This window comes from Pleurodeles waltl, chromosome 3_1 (genome assembly GCF_031143425.1).
Source record: "Pleurodeles waltl isolate 20211129_DDA chromosome 3_1, aPleWal1.hap1.20221129, whole genome shotgun sequence".
NCBI classification, from domain to species: domain Eukaryota; kingdom Metazoa; phylum Chordata; class Amphibia; order Caudata; family Salamandridae; genus Pleurodeles; species Pleurodeles waltl.
The window spans coordinates 1334016435-1334036746 of record NC_090440.1 but is presented as its reverse complement, the minus strand read 5'-3'; the positions used below and the strand labels follow the sequence as shown (position 1 = coordinate 1334036746).

At 46.2% G+C, this 20312-nt stretch overlaps 1 protein-coding gene across 2 annotated transcripts in view; it reads right to left on the bottom strand.

The window, feature by feature from the left end:
- Positions 1 to 20312, bottom strand: part of LOC138285129 (interleukin-18-like) — a 126846-nt gene that overhangs the window by 86284 nt on the left and 20250 nt on the right. For both annotated transcript variants that reach the window (XM_069224696.1, XM_069224697.1), the window contains exon 2: positions 1408 to 1490. In XM_069224696.1, coding sequence (XP_069080797.1) covers positions 1408 to 1483 — 76 coding nt within the window. In that variant the 5' untranslated portion in view covers positions 1484 to 1490. The remainder of the gene's footprint in view (positions 1 to 1407; positions 1491 to 20312) is intronic.

Genomic DNA, 20312 nt, shown 5'->3' with positions numbered 1-20312 from the left:
TCAATTTCATCCTCTGCTTTTATTATATTTGATTGGTAGTCCAGGCTCCCAGTTCTGAGATAAATGTAGAGTCCCAAACATTCACTCTAGTGAGACTACAGACAAGTTGTGGCTACCTCCCATCCTGACATTAGGTGTGAGACTGTCGCCCACACCATCTGCCCTGCCTCATGAAAAATATTTAGGTTGAAAGTCCATGGGATGTTGGGGTGAGCCTGATGTTTTTGTTCAATTTGTTTAAACTAGCATAAGGTTAATTACCTTAACATTACCTAAACTGTTTGCAAGGGGTTTTAAAATGTTCAGAAACATAATCAAATGTTTTTTGTTACTTTCTCTTTAAGAAAGATTGGGTAGATTTGGATAGGGGTGATGGCCTTGATACGGTGCTGAAGGGCATCACTTTACCACTGAACAAGGACGTAATGTGACACCTGAATGTAGCATGCCAGGAGGAAATCATAGAAAGACCACAGTGAATAAATAGTGCTGTCTTAAAAATGAGTAAATAAATGCACTGATAACATAGTGAGGCATGGCCTCTCTTGGGTGTGTCAGTAAAACTGAAGTTTGTTCTTGAATTTTTGTCCTGAATTTTGACCCTTCGTCCTGAATTTTTGTCCTGAATTTTGACCCTTTGTCCTGAATTTTTTACAGTCCTGTCCAGAATTTGCCTCCCTACCCCGAAGGCCGGATCTCCTTCCTGTTTTGCAATTGTTTGGTTTCTGTCATTAGTTTTAAACGCAGTATAATTTAACTGTGTCACTGTATTTATGTATACCAAAAGTGTTTTACGGTGTGTCATATACAGTAGAAGACTGTTAAAAATGGTCTCATATGATATTATTAGCTGTTGGACGTTTAAAAACATGGTGGATATAATATTCTGAAAATACCAAATGGAAAAAGTGGAAGAATGCATTGACACGAAGGATCAATCAGTACAATTAGTTGTGAGGATTGAATATGATGGACTTTGCTGTTTGAGCAATTCCACACAGTTATTAATTGAACAAGGATCAATTAGGCTGCAGGCATTTCCAACCCAAGTGTAGATGATAACAGCAGGCCACAATGTTTAAAAAGACATAACACTGGGCAATCTTTCCCACTCCTGCAACACAACTTTGCACTCCCAGAATGTTGGTCAGCCTTAACTGTGGTCTGAGCTTATCAGTTCCATGATTTCTGGGCTTCAAATACCTCATTGTGGCCGGAGATAACTGGGCAACGATTTTGTGAATATTTTGTGACTATTTTCTGCAAAGGAGGAGGAAAGACCATCACATTCTGTGGTAAAAGATGAGCCTGTAAAAGGGTCTTCGATGTCTTGAGTGGCATCTTTCTTGGCCATTAACATAATGAATATACTACTCATCTCATAGAAGTATTTATATTATTGCTTACCATAAAACAAAAGAGTACGCCCATCCCAGAATGGAATCATAGTCTTCCCAAAGGCCTTTTTGGAGCAATTTGCCATTTCCAACCTATGGAGACGTAGACAGAAAAGTAAGATATACATTTTTCAAGATGATAATTAAAACTTTTTGCTCAAATTCAAACCGTATGTAGTTTGTGTCAATGCACTTGCAGGTGAACTTGCTTGAGCAAACCCGGCAAGAGAATGGAGTATATTGTTTTGTTTTTTTAGTAAACAATCTAAAATAAATCAGATATGACAGCAAATGTAAGAAAGTTTCATGCATGATTACCACTGAGAACTGGAAAAGTGAGAAATATCCACATTTAAAACTCTCAGAATTTGTAGATGTATTAATGTGTTATGAACAAAATCAAACTTAAAACACACACACATCTAATGGGTAACATCCTCTTGAAAATTTAAACAAGAATGTAAAGCTCCCTTGACAACACCCTATTCGTTGATTCAATGCATTTTTAAAAAGCATACATTCTGTTGTGTAGTTGGCCTGATGTCTTGCTAAGTTTCGCAGTGGACAGCTTATATTCTTGAATAGGATTGTCAAACTCTTATTATCCAATATTATCTCTAGAAAAAAATAATTCCAACTTTCAGAGCCCACTGTTCACAACCCAAATCACCATCCGTTTAAAGCATTTCGATGCTAATCTTTGTTTTCCCTTCCCATATGTCCACCACCAATGTCCCAAAATGTGGCTGAAATAATGACATTGGTATTCGCTGATAATTTGATCCATATACAATCACTGCTCACAATCAGGACCACTAGAATTATGGGGGTCGTTCTGACCCTGGCGGTCATCGACCGCCAGGGTCGACGACCACGGAAGCACCGCCAACAGGCTGGCGGTGCTTCCTTAGCTATTCCGACCGCGTCTGTGAAGCCGCGGTCGCCCAGCCGGGTCCGGCGGTTTCCCGCCGGATTTCCCCCGGCTGGGGGAATCCTCCATGGCGGTGCTGCTTGCAGCGCCGCCATAGGGATTCCGACCCCCTTGCCGCCAGCCTGTTTCTGGCGGTTTTCACCGCCAGAAACAGGATGGCGGGAACGGGTGTCGTGGGGCCCCTGGGGGCCCCTGCACTGCCCATGCCACTGGCATGGGCAGTGCAGGGGCCCCCTAACAGGGCCCCATAAAGATTTTCACTGTCTGCTTAGCAGACAGTGAAAATCGCGACGGGTGCAACTGCACTTGTTGCACCCCTGCAACTCCACCGGCTCCATTCGGAGCCGGCTTCATTGTTGCAGGGCCTTTCCCGCTGGGCCGGCGGGCGCTCCTTTGGCGGGCCTTCCCCGCGGCCCAGCGGGAAAGCCAGAATGGCCTCCGCGGTCTTTTGACCGCGGAGCGGCGAAGTGGCGGTTCCCGCCCGGCGGGCGGTGCCCGCCGCCCGCCGACATTAGAATGAGGGCCTATGTGATTTCGTGGCTGTGGTGTTTTTTTTTTTGCATCATAATAGAAGTATCACACTTACCACTTAACGGTTGCTGATTGCTACATTTAGGTCTTGTACTACTTCACATGAAGTGAAAGAGTTCGTATCACAGTAGTAATGTGTGTTAAAACGACAAAATAGTGAAATATTACTGCCACACAATTGGCAACTTTATGCCGCATAGTTGCTCCTTTGCGACATAATTAGTCAATCCCGCTACATAATTTGGTTCTCTATTGCCTCGTAATGGCAGTAGCCCTGCTCACAATCCATACTGAACTGAAAGCAAGTCAGGTACTTTTAGGTCTGGCAACATAGAACGTTACCTTTGAAATACATAGAAGAGTTATGTTTGCCTGCTCCTTTCAGTCAATGCTCACTTTATGTCAACCACTGAGTGACTGGAATGTCTAGGTTGTACCCCAGCATCTTGATACTGACAGCGCAGATGAACGAGAACTAGTGCAGGATGACATGAAAGCATCAGTCGTGTAAATCAGTCTTTAATGTGTGCTATTTTCTTGCTTAAGGAAGTAAGCAGGCTTACGTGTGTCGCCTGTGTAGGTCCCCACAGCCTTTAGTGATAGTCAGAATGCTGTAAAAAGACGAATGCCACGTCTGGGCTCTGACAGGCTGTGGCTGCGATACACAAATCAGCGAGAACCGTGAGTAGATCATGCTCACACATACATGTGCCTGCTCCCACCTTGGTTATCCCGATGAGGTCAATGGGCAATCTTGTTCTCATGTTGTGGGGGCGTGGGGGAGGGGCAGTAGACAATTGATCCTGCAGAAATACATCTGGACGGAAACTAATAGTCTGCACTGAGTGGTCGTAAATCAATCCTGAGTGGGGGCTATTCCGGTGAACAGAGTGTGATTGGCAGCTACTGTCAGCATCTCACTTCCCCCAATTTGTTTATGCTTGCTCGAGCACCTGTCTGCAAAAATTAGCAGCCCGCTCCCATTCAGCACAGGGCAGAGGCACTAGTGAACTGCGGCCTCCATTGTCCACTACCTGCACGAAGATTTAGCAATTTTTTTTAATTGCCATCAAAATTTCAACCAGGGTAAAAGCTCTCGTTCTAGACCAACGTTTTCCCATTAAAGTCCATCTGAAAACAAGTAGCTCTTTAAAACAATGATTGGCAATGTCAATAGGTCTGGCTTTAAAGGAATCGTGTATGGTAATGTGAAGCATTGCAAGCAAAGAACTGTAGAATAATATTGGTGTGGGTTAAAAGGACTGCACTTTGTGTGTGATGTGTTTTATCCAGTTTCTCTCTTTGGCACTGCAGAGACGTGTGAAAACATAAAAAAAAAAACACAGAAGCGCACACATATAGCCAGTCACGGCTGGTGACTAGGAAATGTGGCAGGGCGGGGGCAATAAAACAAAAAATAAATAAATACTTTTATTTTTTAAACTTACCTGACTGGGTGCCTGCTGTCTCCAACCCGGCAACACAGTACAGGTTGGAGAGAGCCTTGTGCGCCTATGTGACAAACATACATGCGCATTGAGGTGAGTGCTCTATGCACTCCCCTCACTACTCATCACCCCCATGGCCTGCCCCTTTAAAAATAAAACGACAATAAACATAGTTTATTTTCTTTGTCTTTTTAAAGGATTTGCAGCTCCTGATTCTGGCTGGGGGCGACGCTCCTCCGCCACAGCGGAGGAGCCACCCCTGCATATAGCCATTAAACATTTCAGCCACTGCAATACCATAAATGCTTTAAATAACACAAAAGCTGTCTCCAGCCATACTGGTTTGCCAACTCACTTCTCTTTAAAGTGAATACCTGCACTTTTTCTCACCAGGTCTGGGATCATGCTTGCTCGACTTCCACTTCAAGAACACAGGACAGAAATATCAGATGTCACATTGAGTTCTCCAGTGTGTTCCTCTCTAGAGACTGTCAGGCTAGAGCGATGCACAACTTTAAGTTAAACATGGGAGGCCGAGCACTGTGAGTCATCAAAACATTTAATAAACTGCGCAGACTCCAATGCTCAACTTACCGCTTGCTGCCTCTACTCTCACCCTCTCACAGCTTGTCACAGGTAAAGTGTGGTCAGTGAGGCTTGCTGAGTCCTCCCCACCCTATGCTGAGTTCTGAAAGGGTGGGGTGGCTTTACTTCAATCCTCAACTTACTGCCTGAAGCCTCTAAGCCCACCCTCTCACAGCTTGTCACTAAGTAAAGTGTGGTCAGGGAGGCTTGACTCCAGTGATTGATTGTCATGACACTGCTGAGCTTCAACCTGAAGTGCCCTGGGCCTAACTTTGCACCCACATCATCAGGGAGCGGAGCTTAGTTCAGGAAGCAAGGCCTTTGCCGAGCGGACAACTTAACAGCCTTCAGGGTTGTGAGGTTGTCAGCCCATCAAATGCTGAATGATGTAAGTCTCATTAAGCATGCTGTTCAACTTCAGTGAAAGTATGGAAATGCAACAAAAAGAAACTGAGGGTGAGTGCATTTAAGTGCTATCCTCAGTTTATTTCTTTTCACAGTGTTGTAAAAGAATTAACAAGGAAAGTAAGAACCTATTTAAGTGTAAAAAATAAAGTGGCAAAAAAGAAAGGGTAAGAGTGCCAATTCCCATATGGGTGAGTCATTACTGAATAAATGTTTTTGAAATTTCAAATAACTGGTTGTGTCTCAAGGCATTTTAACAGTACAAAGTTTTGCGACTACCCGTAAAATGGGTGTCTTTCTTCTTTCAACAAAAAGTAACAGCACCACAATGAATGAGTAAGAAGAAGCAAACTTTGGGCACATTTAAAAGAACATATAGCAAAGGGAATATGCTGATGTTTTGCATTTTTATAGGGGCAAACTCTGTCAAAAGAGCACCAGTTGCAATTACGGTATCTGCTTCTCGTTCGCCCACTGTGGTGGGAGATTAGACGTTTGTTGCTGGGCGTACCACCAACAAATTAGGAATGTAAGGGAGAGGCAGTTGGGTGGCAGGGAACTGGTGCCTCTGAGCTATGTCCTTCGGCTTTGTTCTTGAAAACGCCAAACGTAACAGAAGTTAGATCACACACTCTTATCTTGAGATGAATCTCAGGGTGGCCCCTTGTGCCTTATCTAAAACGTGAGAGAATGCAAAGATTGGAAACTATGGAAAGTAAATAGAGCTCTACCACAATTAATCAATCTTCTACTCCTGCTGCTTTCTTTATGCCCCCTAGCATCAAAAGAAGCAAGGGTGGTTACAGGGGTAAAAAATCCTGGCAACCCTTTCACTGGCTGCCCAAAGTGGACATTCTGGACCTCCTTGCAACTAGAAGTGGGACTAGGCAATTTGTCCAACCACTGGGAGGCAGAGGCGGGTGGTCTCAGGTGCTGACTTACTTAAAACAAAGTTAAGATTCAGGTAGTACAAATGCTATAATGTTCCCAATGGAAGAAAACAACATTATTTTCTGGAGAAAAAAACCCAATGACATTGAGGTTGAAATCTATTTTAAGGCAAAACCTAAAAGCCCTGAACCTCACCACTTATGGTCTGCTATCCAAACCATAACCCACCCACCCACCCACCTTAAAAACTGTACCACACTCCCAAAATGACCATTTTGGAACTCCTATTATTTATTCCTATAAATATTTGAACTAAACAAAAACAGTTAATTAAATATTAACAAATCCAAGCAAGAAATGTCACTGTGCCCATACCCCTGCAGCTCCAAAAATACAAAAATACTCAAATTAGGTTGGCTGGGTGGTATTTTTTCTACTGTCAGCTATTTCAGGACAGTAGACCTGATGTTGGATATGTGAAACTAAAACAATCTGATTTTCTGGTAGCAATATTAAGGAAAAATGTTGCAGTCGCCATTGAAGGATGTGTGGACTCTGTTCTGGTGTCCTGAAAATAAATCTGAAACAGCACATATGGGGGTAGCATGAATACACCCTAACCCCAGGCCCATGTGGGAGGTCCCAAAGCCCCCCCCCCCTTATAGTTCAGTTTTAGATAACAAACGCCTATTTTACCATGGGTTCAGCAAATCCTACACAGTCACCAGTCTAACACCCTTGGGAATGTGATTGTAACTGTCATTCTTTCCATACTGCACGGTTATTATGTCATGTTGCTCACATGTTGAAATGCTTTCCACCAAAGGTAAAAGTTAACACTATTTCATTTCATGGAGGACAAGTCATGCAATGTCCACCTGAGGCAATATCCTTCTCAACGACACAAGACCTAGCATACTCACGAGCTCAGTAAACAAAGGAATGAATGGATATTTCAGTCTGTCTCTGGAGAGTCATATGAGAGTAGTGTTCCATAATGAGACTGGCCTCAGCTCACAGAGAGAGAGAATGGGGGGTATCTGAGGCTGAATATGCTTATCAAGAGTTTCATTGAGATAGTTCCAAGACTTTCTACAAAGGACAAGATAATCTGTAGTTTTAATACGATTTACATTTTGTCTGAGTGACTAATTGTCTTACGTTGGTACACTAAATATATGATATATTCTTAAGTATTCGTAAAGACAGATGCCTTTAAGTGACAAGTTAATGAATCAGTCCAGAAGAAAGAAGTATTTCAAGGGAAACGAAGACATGCATTTGGTGTGAAATACTGTATTGTTGAGCTTTATTGAATTGCACTAATGAGAACTACTGCAGCAAGTGTCTTAGCCATACAACTATACATTTTATAAAGAATATCAATGAAGATATGGCACATGCTAGTTTAAACAAATGCAATGTGACCACAGCACACAGATATATCTAGTCCAATCACATAGCAAGGATATGTATCCCTGGTAGAACGGTTGAGGTTGGAGAAAGAACACGTGAAGATCCCAAATTCGTTAGAGAGAGTGTCTTTAATTGTAGGCACAGTTTGCCTCAAGATTGCACGATCTTCAAAATACAGCCAACACGTGTTTTGTCACTCAGGAGACTTCATCAAGGCTGCAAACCAATGATAAAAGCAAACTTGTATGTAATGATACCTAGAATTTGGTAAGACACAAAATGTGTCAGATAGTAAACTAGTACCTGTGCATGCAAAAGGGAGGCAGTAGGAAGTGTGCAACCCAAGTGAGTGAAGAAAGAGAGAGATGGTGAGCATGGCAATGTAAGTAATAGGAAAGAACCCTGGTTAGTTGTGCAAATGGAAGGACACCTCAAGTAGGAAAGTCAAAGGAGCATAGGTAGAATATCCACAATCTAAGTGCTAAGTAAGTAGAGGAAATGTTCCAAGTAGTCAAAATGGGCCCGTATAAGAATTTAAAGAACATAGGGCCAGATGTAGCAAAATTTTGCGAGTCGCAAATGGCCCGAATCGCAATTTGCGACCCCGCAAAATCTGAAATGGGATGCAAAAACCCAATTTCCGAATCGCAAATTGCGCCGCGAGCCATTACAAACTCGCAAAAATTGCGACCTCATTGTGCGACCCGCAAATAGGAAGTCGCAATTTGCGAGTCGCAAACCATATGAAATAGCCACTCGCAAAATGCCACTAGTCGCAAAAAGCCCATTTTGCACTTCCAATTCACCACTAACTCAGAGCAGGTGGTAACCAGAACCAAAGTATAAAAGGAGACCCAGAAGGCACCTGGGTTACTCAAGATGGTGGAGATATATGTGATAGCAAGGAGGAGGAGAGCCCACGCCGCACAGCAGATGAGGAGGAGGAGCCAGAGACAGGAGAAGATATACAGAACCAGACAGACACTTTTCCAACAAACTGAGGAGGAGATCTATGATAAATACAGACTCAGCAGTGCAGCAATATTAGAATTAATAGATCTACTCAATCCGCAGCTTCAACGCCAGACTGTGCGCGGCAGCGCCATCCCCACACATGTGCAAGTGCTATGCTCACTGCACCTCTTGGCCTCAGGTAGCTATCAGGGGGTCATTGCTGTGGCAGGTGGGGTATCTCAAAGTGCACTCTCACGGTTCTTCAGAGCATTCCTAGATGCCATACTCACACACACATGTCCAGATACATATACCTACCCAGGATTGAGGCAGAAATCAACAGCACCAAGTTGGAATTCTACAGGATTGCCAACTTCCCACATGTAATAGGGTGTGTAGACGGGACACATATACAAATATGCCCTCCTGCAAATCTGGAATATCTGTTCCGCAACCGGAAGTGTACCCACTCACTGAACATCCAGGTGGTATGTGACACCCATTATGTCATCACTGGCATGGTAGCCAAATTTCCAGGGAGTACACATGACTCTTACATTTTCAGGCACAGTGGGATACACCAACGCCTAGAACGTGGGGAGTTTGGAGACGGATATCTGCTAGGTATAGCTGAATACACCTTGCAGACATACACACAGGTCAATGTGGAACCCATCCATGCCCAGCTAACATTGTTCATTTTTGCCAAACAGGTGGCAGTGCATATGCACTACGACCATGGATACTTACCCCGTACTTAACACCCAGCAATGAGACAGAGAGGCGATACAACAGTGCACATAGGAGGACCCGAAATGGTATAGAGAGGACCTTTGGACTGTTGAAGGCAAGATTCAGATGCCTCCACAGAAGTGGAGGTGCCCTCCAGTATGCCCCAATAACAGCATTCAAGATCGTTGGCACATGCGCTATACTGCACAACATTGCCACCAGATGTGGGCTACATCTCACCCCTGAAGACCCAGATTTGGAGGATGATGAGCAAGTGCTACCACATCGCCACCATGGGGATAGAAGCATTGCAAATCAAGGCAGACAGAGACGGGACCACATTGCAAACCAATACTTTGGAAGGTATGTGCTGCCTGTCACCACACACACGAATGTCACACACAAAGAGCCCAGGTGTGAAGTGGAACAAACAAGAACTTTAATGAAGTGAACCAAAAAACGATAAAAATGAACTATTGATCAGGGGCTGTAAAAGTCCACCTGCTATGAAGACACATTAACCTCATGTGCCTCAATTGTTTGTAAGTGCGTAGCTCACATCCTACGCCTGGGACGCCCAGCATGGCTGGTGCCTGGAGCATCTGCAGATCCCTGCCGTGCACTGCCACTACGCAAGACCCTGGTGTCTGTGGCAGATGCACTACTGATAGTAGAGCCCTCCTCACTGTCTTGCGGCATGTCTGCTGCGTCCCTAGCCACCGGTCGTGCCTCCATCATGTCCACAGCGTGGCTTATCCGTCCCAGGCCGCGCGCCACATCGCTGGCAAAGTGGCTCATGTCGACCTGTAAACTGACCTTGCGGCGAGACAGCCCTGTAGTATTCACAGCCAGGCGGACAATGAAGGCAGCCATGCGGTCTAGACGGTGGATTAGTTGGCGGTCATGGCGCCTTGCACTCTCTCTCTCTCTGTAACAAGTTCAGTCACTAGTTGCCTGATGGAGAGCGCAAGGTCACCTACATGACTGTTCAGGGTTGAAGCTCCGTGGGACCTGTGCCAGCCCTGTTGTCTGATTCCTCTCCATTCGCCGCATGGCCCCTGATATCAGTCTCATTTGCCTTGTCTGCAGGCGCTGACCTTCAATGAGTGCTGCCTCGGCGGTGGACATGGAGGAGTCCCCTACATCTCCCTGGGACACTGCAGGGACATGGACACATCGCCTCCGACGCGTTGGAGCATCTGGGTCCTGTTGGCTGGCACTGTGGCTGGGACCGGGTGCTGGGTCTATCTCCACTGTGGCCACTGGTGCATCTGGAGGGGACTGTGGTCGGGTGGTGCAGGTCCCTGTGGTGGCTGCTCCTGGGTCCTGTGCTGCCTGGTGGCTGACCTCTGCACCCTGGACGGTGTGGCTGGTGGACATAGGGAACACACTGTCACATCTACCATCTGTTGTATGCTTCCTAATAAACTGTTGCCTATCAGCTGCCTACTGGACTACATTGTCCATAATGTACCATTCTGGTGGTTGCTACTCTGAAATGGAGCTATTTTGGTTGTGCATGCTGCTGTGTACTAGGTGGGTGCGGGTATGGCAGATATGGGTGTACATGCATGTTTCATGGTACTCACTGGTTGATGGTCCTGGCGCTGACGTGTCCAGTTCTCCTATTCCAGACACTGCCTCTGGCTCCAGGGTCTCTTGCACTCTTTCCTCCATGGGTGTGGGTGGTGGGACAGTAGATGGGCCTCCTCCAGTGCCCCTCATCTCCCGGAGGCACTCTGCCACCCTCTCCTTGGTCCTGGAGCGCAGGTCATACCATTTTTTTTAAAGTTCGTCTATGCTCCTGTGGCTCACCCCAATTGCATTCACCTTCTCGTGGATTTCCGTCCAAATCCTCCTTTTATCCAACTCAGGCACACTGAGGGCTGCTCTTCCAAAAAGTTGATCATGGTGCTGGCAGTATTCATCCGTCAGCACCTCCAGTTCCTTTTCAGAAAATGTGATTTTCCTCTTTCTGCCTGATTCCTCCATTGTTGCTGCTGTTCCTCCTGTTGGCTGTTCAGCAGTTGGAAATGCATGCAATTTGCGGCACAGTCGCAATTTGCGACACCCACTCGCAATTTGCGTGTTCGTTTTTAGCGAGGTCGCAAAAAGCGGCCTCGCAAACAGCGGACTCGCAATCTGCAGTGCGACTTCATTTGCGAGTCGCAAAATGAAGTTGTTTCTTCTTGCTGGATACCTGTTTGCGAGTTGGAAATTGCGAGTCGCAAAGACTCGCAATTTCCGACTCGCAATTTTTTTCCTACCTACATCTGGCCCATAGTTATAAAATAAGAATGAAGTGAAAAGAACAAAATAATACAATCGTACCTAGGCTGTCCGGCCAGCTAGACAAACTTGGGGAACCTGTGGTAAGGCAAATAGGTAGAAATCTGGAAAAAATAGACCAATGGCAGTGAGTGGCCACCGTAGAGAATCAGAAACATGGCAACAAGAAAATATCATGTAATCCTATGTGTTACAATACCTTGCCAAGTAGAGTGTTAATTTGAGGTTGTAACTTCAAAGCATCGGGTGCTAGGGGTCCCAGTGGTGACCAAGTAGAATGGGGAAGGCACTGATAAGCCTTATATTAAGAAACCTGCATAGAGATGAGAAAGGTAGAGACAGAAAGAGGGGGTGTGTCACATCAATGAGAAATGATTGGAAGCGGAAGGTTTCTCACCAGAATAGTAGTTAACTTCGAAAGGTAAATAGAGAGCGATGCACTCACAGACAAAAACAGTCCAACGAAGCCCCTATACATCGAAGGCAACCTATTTCTCAATAAGAAAGTAAGCGCTGTGAGTGTAGGTAGCAAAATACATCCAAAAAGTGGGGGGAAGGAGTCCCAGGTCAACAATCCTAACGTAATCAAAATGACCAAAAGTCCAATGCTATGTAGCAATATCAATTATATTCGTAAAGCGATCACTCGGCATCAGTGAGGAAAAAAGCAGCGTGATGCAAAAGCCAGAAACATAGAATATAACAAAGTACGCTCTTAGGGATCCCAAGCTGGAAACAGCAATCAACGCTGGCCGTAGCGTGACAAAGGTACTAGACGAAACGGGTCAGGTCTTACCGTACCTAAATGAAGAGCCGGAGCAGTCGTGCGGTCGGTAAGTAGCGGGTATTCGAGTCAAGAGGCCCGGCGCTTGCTGCACTTTTAAAATTCCAATGTTAGACATAAACAATGGACTAAGCGCTTGGCAGAGAGTGTCTGTAAATGCTCCCTGGTTGGTGAGAAAATGCGGTGGCCATCTTGGAATGGCAAAACAAAAGAAACATAGGGGGTCATTCTGACTCCCGCCGGCGGCGGTAACCGCACGCCCGGCGGGAGCCGCCGAATGACTGCACCGCGGTCAAATGACCGCAGCGGTCATTCTGAGTTTCCCGCTGGGCTGGCGGGCGACCGCCAGAAGGCCGCCCAGCGGGAAACCCCCTACCACAAGGATGCCGGCTCCGAATGGAGCCGGCGGAGTGGAAGGGATGCGACGGGTGCAGTTGCACCCATCGCGATTTTCAGTGTCTGCCACGCAGACACTGAAAATCTATGTGGGGCCCTGTTAGGGGGCCCCTGCAGTGCCCATGCCAGTGGCATGGGCACTGCAGGGGCCCCCAGGGGCCCCACAACACCCGTTCCCGCCAGCCATGTTCTGGCGGTGAAAACCGCCAGAACCAGGCTGGCGGGAAGGGGGTCGGAATCCCCATGGCGGCGCTGCTTGCAGCGCCGCCGTGGAGGATTCCCTGGGGCAGCGGGAAACCGGCGGGACACCGCCGGTTTCCCGTTTCTGACCGCGGCTGTACCGCCGCGGTCAGAATGCCCAGGGAAGCACCGCCAGCCTGTTGGCGGTGCTTCCGCGGTCGATGGCCCTGGCGGTCCAGGACCGCCAGGGTCAGAATGACCCCCATAGTGAGTAGGGAACAGGGAGGGTAGCGTAGCTTCAAGATGGTGGTATGGCCGCTACAGAAAACGGGTATTCAAGACAAATAATGCGGCGCTTATGGCTAGTTGTAAATGCAAATAGTAAATAAAGAAGGAATGGACGCCAACCGAGAAAGTCCGTAAAGGCTCCCTACTTGGTGAAGAAAAACGGCAGCCATCTTGGAATTGCGGAGCGGAAACGCATTGTCTAAAGGAGAAAGGGAGAGTGAGCGAGTCATGCTAGTGAGTCAAAAGGGCCAAAGTCCGATCATAGTAGACCAAGAACAGTAGTTCTCTCCGTATATTTCATTTAGGTACGGTAAGACCTGACCCGTTTCGTCTCGTACCTTTGTCACGCTACGGCCAGGATTGATTGCTGTTTCCAGCTTGGGATCCCTAAGAGCATACTTTGCTATATTCTATGTTTCTGGCTTTTGCATCACGCTGCTTATTTTCCTCACTGATGCCGACTGATCGCTTTACGAATATAATTGATATTGCTACATAGCATTGGACTTTTGGTCATTTTGCTTACGTTAGGATTGTTGACCTGGGACTCCTTCCCCCCACTTTTTTGGTGTATTTTGCTACTTATACTCACAGCGCTTACTTTCTTATTGAGAAATAGGTTGCCTTCGACGTATAGGGGCTTCCTTGGACCGTTTTTGTCTGTGAGTGCATCACACTCTATTTACCTTTCAAAGTTAACTACTATTCTGGTGAGAAACCTTCCGCTTCCAATCATTTCTCATTGATGTGACACACCCCCTCTTTCTGTCTCTGCCTTTCTCATCTCTATGCAGGTTTCTTGATATAAGGCTTATCAGGGCCTTCCCCATTCTACTTGGTCACCACTGGGACCCCTAGCACCCGATACTCTGAAGTTACTACCTCAAATTAACACTCTACTTTGCAAGGTATTGTAACACATAGGATTACATGATTTTTTCTTGTTGCCATGTTTCTGATTCTCTACGGTGGCCACTCACTGCCATTGGTCTATTTTTTCCAGATTTCTATCTACCTGCTTTACCACAGGTTCTCCAAGTTTGTCTAGATGGCCGGATGGCCTAGGTACGATTGTAATATTTTGTTCTTTTCACTTTTTACTTCATTCTCATTTTATAACTATGTTCTTTAAATTCTTATACGGGCCCATTTTGACTACTTGGAACATTTCCTCTACTTACTTAGCACTTAGATTGTGGATATTCTACCCATGCTCCTTAGACTTTCCTACTTGAGGTGTCCTTCCATTTGCACAACTAATAAGCGTTCTTTCCTATTATTACATTGCCTTGCCCACCATCTCTCTCTTTCTTCACTCACTTGGGTTGCACACTTCTTACTGCCTCCCTTTTGCATGCACAGGTACTAGTTTACTATCTGACACATTTTGTGTCTTACCAAATTCTAGGTATCATTACATACAAGTTTGCTTTTATCATTGTTTTGGAGCCTTGATGAAGTCACCTGAGTAACGAAACACGTGTTGGCTGTATTTTGAAGAACGTGCAATCTTGAGGCAAACTGTGCCTACAATTAAAGATACTCTCTCTAACGAATTTGGGATCTTCACGTATTCTTTCTCCTCAACCGTTCTATCAGGGATACATATCCTTGCTACGTGATTGGACTATATATATCTGTGTGCTGTGGTCACATTTCATTTGTTGTCACTGTGTACATTCGTACTTAATTTTGTGCCTACTGGGTAGTAAGGCACCTGACCATTTGGCACCAGACTCTGACTGTACTTACATTTGCCAACTGTACTTGGTTTTACTCCCTAGATGTGCGGCACCTCCCACCCTTACTACCACATGCTAGTTTAAGGTGAATTAATTTATGATGTTTTCAGACTAAATGCTGTGCATTAACAATGTTAATATATCTTATACGCATGCAGTGCCACACACTACGGAAAATACCCACACATTGTAGTTGTATAGTCAAGAAACAATGGGTACTCTATATAGTATATGGAGAAGAAACAGTAAAATGCATCTAGTGATTTGAAATATCTCAGACATAGAACTTTTTAGAAAGGTGTTAAAAGTGGGATTATACAGCGAGTGGGAAGTCAAAAGGAATTAAATCATAGTTTTATGTGCTCCAACTTTATGGTTAGCTGTTATTCAAAACTATAAACAGAGCAAAGCTCTACTGCAGATACATTAACCATGGGACTAAAAATGTTACCCAGATTAACAAAAAACACTTAGCAAAACAACCACCTAGGCAGTGGGGGGTTAACTATTCCCAGAGGGAGAGATAATCCCATCCCCATCCTCTGCTGCACAATCAAAGACTATTCACAGGAGCGATTGGTTGACTGTAGATGGTTAGCATAAGCCCTGGCTACAGACCATGCTCTGTAGACTAACACCCTGATACGCACCAAAGGTGGGACATTCCTGCAGAGAATCTTCCTGTTCAAACTGCTGAAGGACATGTGCAGCAATTGTTTGCAGGTTGGAGTGGGCTGTGCTCAGTGAGGCGTGGCTACCTGAGGACATTGGCTGCCCATAGAGGATGAGGGTCTGGGCCTGTAGCCGTTCCTTGATGCGCATAGCCTCAGGCCATGTGCAGCATGTTACCTCTGTGTGGAAGGTGGGACACTTTGATGGCCAACAAAACACCTGCTGTGCAGAACTAAAGGCTTGGCACAGCAGGGGTTAGCTGCAGAAAGAGGGCTAGACATACTCCCTGTGGCTATCCCCACTGTAGATTCTCCTTTAATTACTTCCTCTCTTTAATGCCCACTTTTACTCATTCATTCACTCACTATTTCACTCATGTATCACTCCTGCTGGCCATCATTCATGCCATACACACATCACACCGCACACACCACCGCCACTGCCAAACACATTCATACCCAACACCACCGAGTCACCGAGTCTGGGAGTGTTGATGTGGTGATAGCAGGTTTGAGTGGTGTAGTGTCTGTGAGGGAGGAAGTGGTGGTGAGTCTGTGTAGGGATTGGATGTTGTTGTGTCTGCATGTATGTGTGGTCTGTGTGCATGACAGTGGTGGGTCCTGTGGTGCTTGTGTTTGTCTTTGAGAACCGTGTCTGTTGAGGTGGATGAAAGGTGGTCTGACTGTGTGCTCTGGATGGGTATGGGGAGAGGGGTGTGGGATTGGGCACATGAGCTGGAGGGGGATGAAAGACAAAGGGACACTGGCTGCAGTCAACGAGGCGGCCAGAGCCTGAAAGGATGTCTGCAGGGCAGTGGGGCACCGTGAATGCCTTCCAGGTAGGCATCGCTCTGCTGCATCTGTGATGCTAGTCCCTGGATGGCATTCACAATGGTTGACTGTCCCACAGAGATGGACCTCAGGAGGTCAATAGCATCCTCATTGAGGGCAGCAGGGCTGACTGGGGCAGGGGCAGAGGTGACTGCAGTGAAGGAGATGCCCAACCTCCTGGGTGAGTGGGAACAGGCAACTGGATGGGGAGTTACAGGAAGGGAGGTGCTGGTAAGGGGGTGGTGGACAAGGATGGTGCTAGTCTTGTCCCAGATGGGTCCCCCACCACCAGGTAGCATCCATCGGAGGAGGAATCCGCAGAGGATGTTGTAGATACGATCTCCCCTGTGGCACTCCCCTCGCCCTCTGTCCCACTGGTCCCCTCGGCTCCACTGGTGTCAGCCTCCTGGGTCCCAGGGGCTGCAGCTACCCCACTCGCTGGTGCCCCTTCTCTTTTGCCTCATGATGCTGATGCACACAAAGATAGAGGAAGAGAGGGAGGGAGGGTGGGAGAGAAAGAAAGGGTAGAATGGGTTAATACCTACCCATCATTCACACAAAGCAAAAACATATCATTCTGCTGGTATGCCATGGCAGGGCATGCCTTTACATTGACATGCATAACTGTGGGAAATCACAAGGGAAACCAAATGTATGCTGAAAAAACCTACAAAATGTTGGAATATTGGCACACATTGACTTCTTGAAGGCTCTAACAATGCACAGTTGCATGGTACGTGCCACATTCCCATGGTTGATGAACTTGACATATCCTGTACTATTTTACGCATTATCCTGCATGGGAAGGTAGCATGCCCACAAATCCATGTGCAATGTGGTCAGAAAGTACTTGGCCCCCTGCAGCCATCTACACATTCAGTTAAAGGCAGCTGTTTGAGAACTCACAAATTACCTCTGTCATAGCGGCAGAGTAATATTGATGGCAATGCCTTAATGCCTCAGGTATACGGATGCTGATGGAAGGGGCAGGTCTCTCAAAATATGTGAAAGGTGTCCAGACAAACCCAAACATGGAACTAGTCTCCTCATAAGTCACTGTCTACATGATATTGGCACACGTACTCTAAACAAATCCTGCCATGGTGGCTTCTACCCATAGTCCATGTGCAGCTGCCAATGATCTACACTACATCTTACCACTAGTAGGCTACCCAAACCCATAAAATCCAAACATTAGCAAGGTGTGAGTTTGTACTTACCCCCTTGTGGCTGCTGTGCTGTCCTCAAGCACCCATCCTCCTCAGGGTAGGCCACCTCCACAATGCGGGCCATTAGGGGGGTCAGAGTCCAACGGGTACCCCTCCCTCATTGGGAGGATGTCCCCAGCTGGGCCTCAGCGGTCTTATGAGCCCAGCGTCCCAGGTCCTCCCACTGCTTTCTGCAGTGAGTGCTCCGACGGCTACGGACCCCCAGGGTCTACATTTGCTTGGCGATGACACCCCAAATCCCCTTCTTCTAATGGGCGCTGACCTGCATGGATGACACAGACAGAAGGAGAAAGTCATGTAGAGTGGCATTACAGCCACAACAGTGAACTTCACACATCACACACATATCATGCCCACACTAGTGTGTCTTAACGGCACAAAAGCACCAACTCCATTGCCACCTGCCTGCATCCACTCTGTGTGCGTCATCACAATACCTTTCAGCCTCACACACACACCACTATCAGACAGGACAGTAACACTGGACTCATCTGCTGCTCTGGTGCCACATACAACTGTCCATACAGGGGTAGGACCCCGTCCACTACCTTCTCCAACTCCTCCTGGGTGAAGGCAGCAGCCCTATCTCCTGCGGGACGTGGAATTATGGCTCCCAGAGACAGTACACAGCAGCACATGCATTGGAGGTCTTGCTTGCATGAGTGTCAGGAGTCAAGTGAGCAATGCAACAGAAAATGGCGGTCACAACCGCTGTGTTTATGACCGACAACGGCGGCGGTGATCTTCATTGGCCACTGTCTCCCATAGGCAACAATGTTATCCGATGAGGAGTTGTACAGAGGTTGCAACCGCCTACCGCCATGATAACTAACACCAGTGGAATGAGGTCACTTCCATCTGTCCTGTGCATGTGGGACAGGCGGCTGCCATTTTACATGTCGACTGTGTATTGTAGGTGAATTATAAGTTCGTCATGGATGATATGTAGTGACAAGTACATAGATTGACACTTCAAAGCTGGGTTCACACATGTGACATTCATGGACAGTGTAATTAGATGGACTGATGACAATGACAGGGCATGTGCTGTCACTTGCTGCATCATAGGAGGACTAGACATATCTGTATGTCAAAAAGTTACATACAGCTATTTACCTGTGGGTAAACATATTTTAGTTTGTGGCAGGCTGTTTTCTGGGGTTGCAATAGTAATCTAGGATGGCACACACATTCAGTCTACATGCCCAAATGGATTGTGTATACCTCAGCGTTATGTCCACATCACTATTGTGTGTTAGGTGGCATGTGAAATGTTAACATCAAGCTATGGCTTTTCCTCTTTCCTATTCCTAGATACCGTGCAATGGTGAGAATGAGACATTCACTGGTGTACCGGCCCCTAGTCGACCTTGCTAACCTGGAAGAGAGACACATCATCCAGACCTATCGTCTCAACCATCAGACCATCATGGAACTGTGTACCCAGTTGGAGTCGGATCTCTTGCCTGCCATACATAATCTCTATGCAATCCCTCCCATAGTACAGGTTTTATCAGTGCTACACTTCGTTGCTTCAGGCTCGTTCCAGATTACAGTGGGCTTGGCAGCGGGATGTCACAGTTGATGTTCAGTATTGTGTTGAAGGATGTACTGTGTGCTTTACTCAAATACCTGGACCGCCACATCAGGTTCCCTCAACATGTGGCTTTGCCCACTGTTAAAGCTGACTTCTTTGATATGGGACATGTCTCTCATGTGATAGGGGCCAAAGATGGCACCCATATTGCTTTCGTTCCTCCCAGAGTCAATGAACAAGTGTACAGGAACAGGAACACTTTTACTCCAAAAATGATCCGTACATGACTCCTACATTCTGAGGAACAGCAGTGTCCCACGCAAGATGGCTGTAGGAAAGTCCTCCTTTTTGCCCTGGTCACCCCCAAACTTTTTGGACAGGTACTGGTGGTTACTGACTCTCGGCTGTGCCCTGGGTACTGCTTGCCAGTCCCAGGGCCGGTGCTCTGTGTAAAGTGAATATGCAAATTAGGCTAATTATAATTGTCAAAATTAACCTACCTATAAGTCCTTAGTATATGGTAGGGCATGTAGGTTTAGGGACCCCATCATAGGTAGTGCCCCCATAAGTGCACTGCTGAGGTGCCCAGTGTCAATTTAAAGGCAGGCCTGCCTTGCTGGTTGCTTTTACATTAATGTTACAAGCAAATTCGACTTTAGAATTAAAAGTAGTTCCAAAGTCTTCAACCACCTTATTTTTACTTATAAGTCACCCCTAAGGTGTGCCCTATGTGCCCCTAGGGCTGGGTGCCATATAACCATAAGCAGGGATCTTATAAAAATAGTTTTATAAGCCCTGGTGGGGTAAAACAGCCAAATTCGTTTTTCACTCATTGTAGTGAATGGCCTCCATAGGCTAGAATGGGGAGACTTTAGTTTAATTTTAAAAGTCCCCTTAAGTAATAGATATAACAAGTTTGGTATCAAATTAATTGTTATACTAAATCCCACACCTTCCAGTTGTGGGATTTAATATAACTTGTTCAGATAGAGTTTTAAACTTTACCTGAAAAGTTGGCAACTTCAGCCCTGCAGTGTTTTTGCTGCTTTGCTCTGATTGGCCAGCCTCTGGCAGC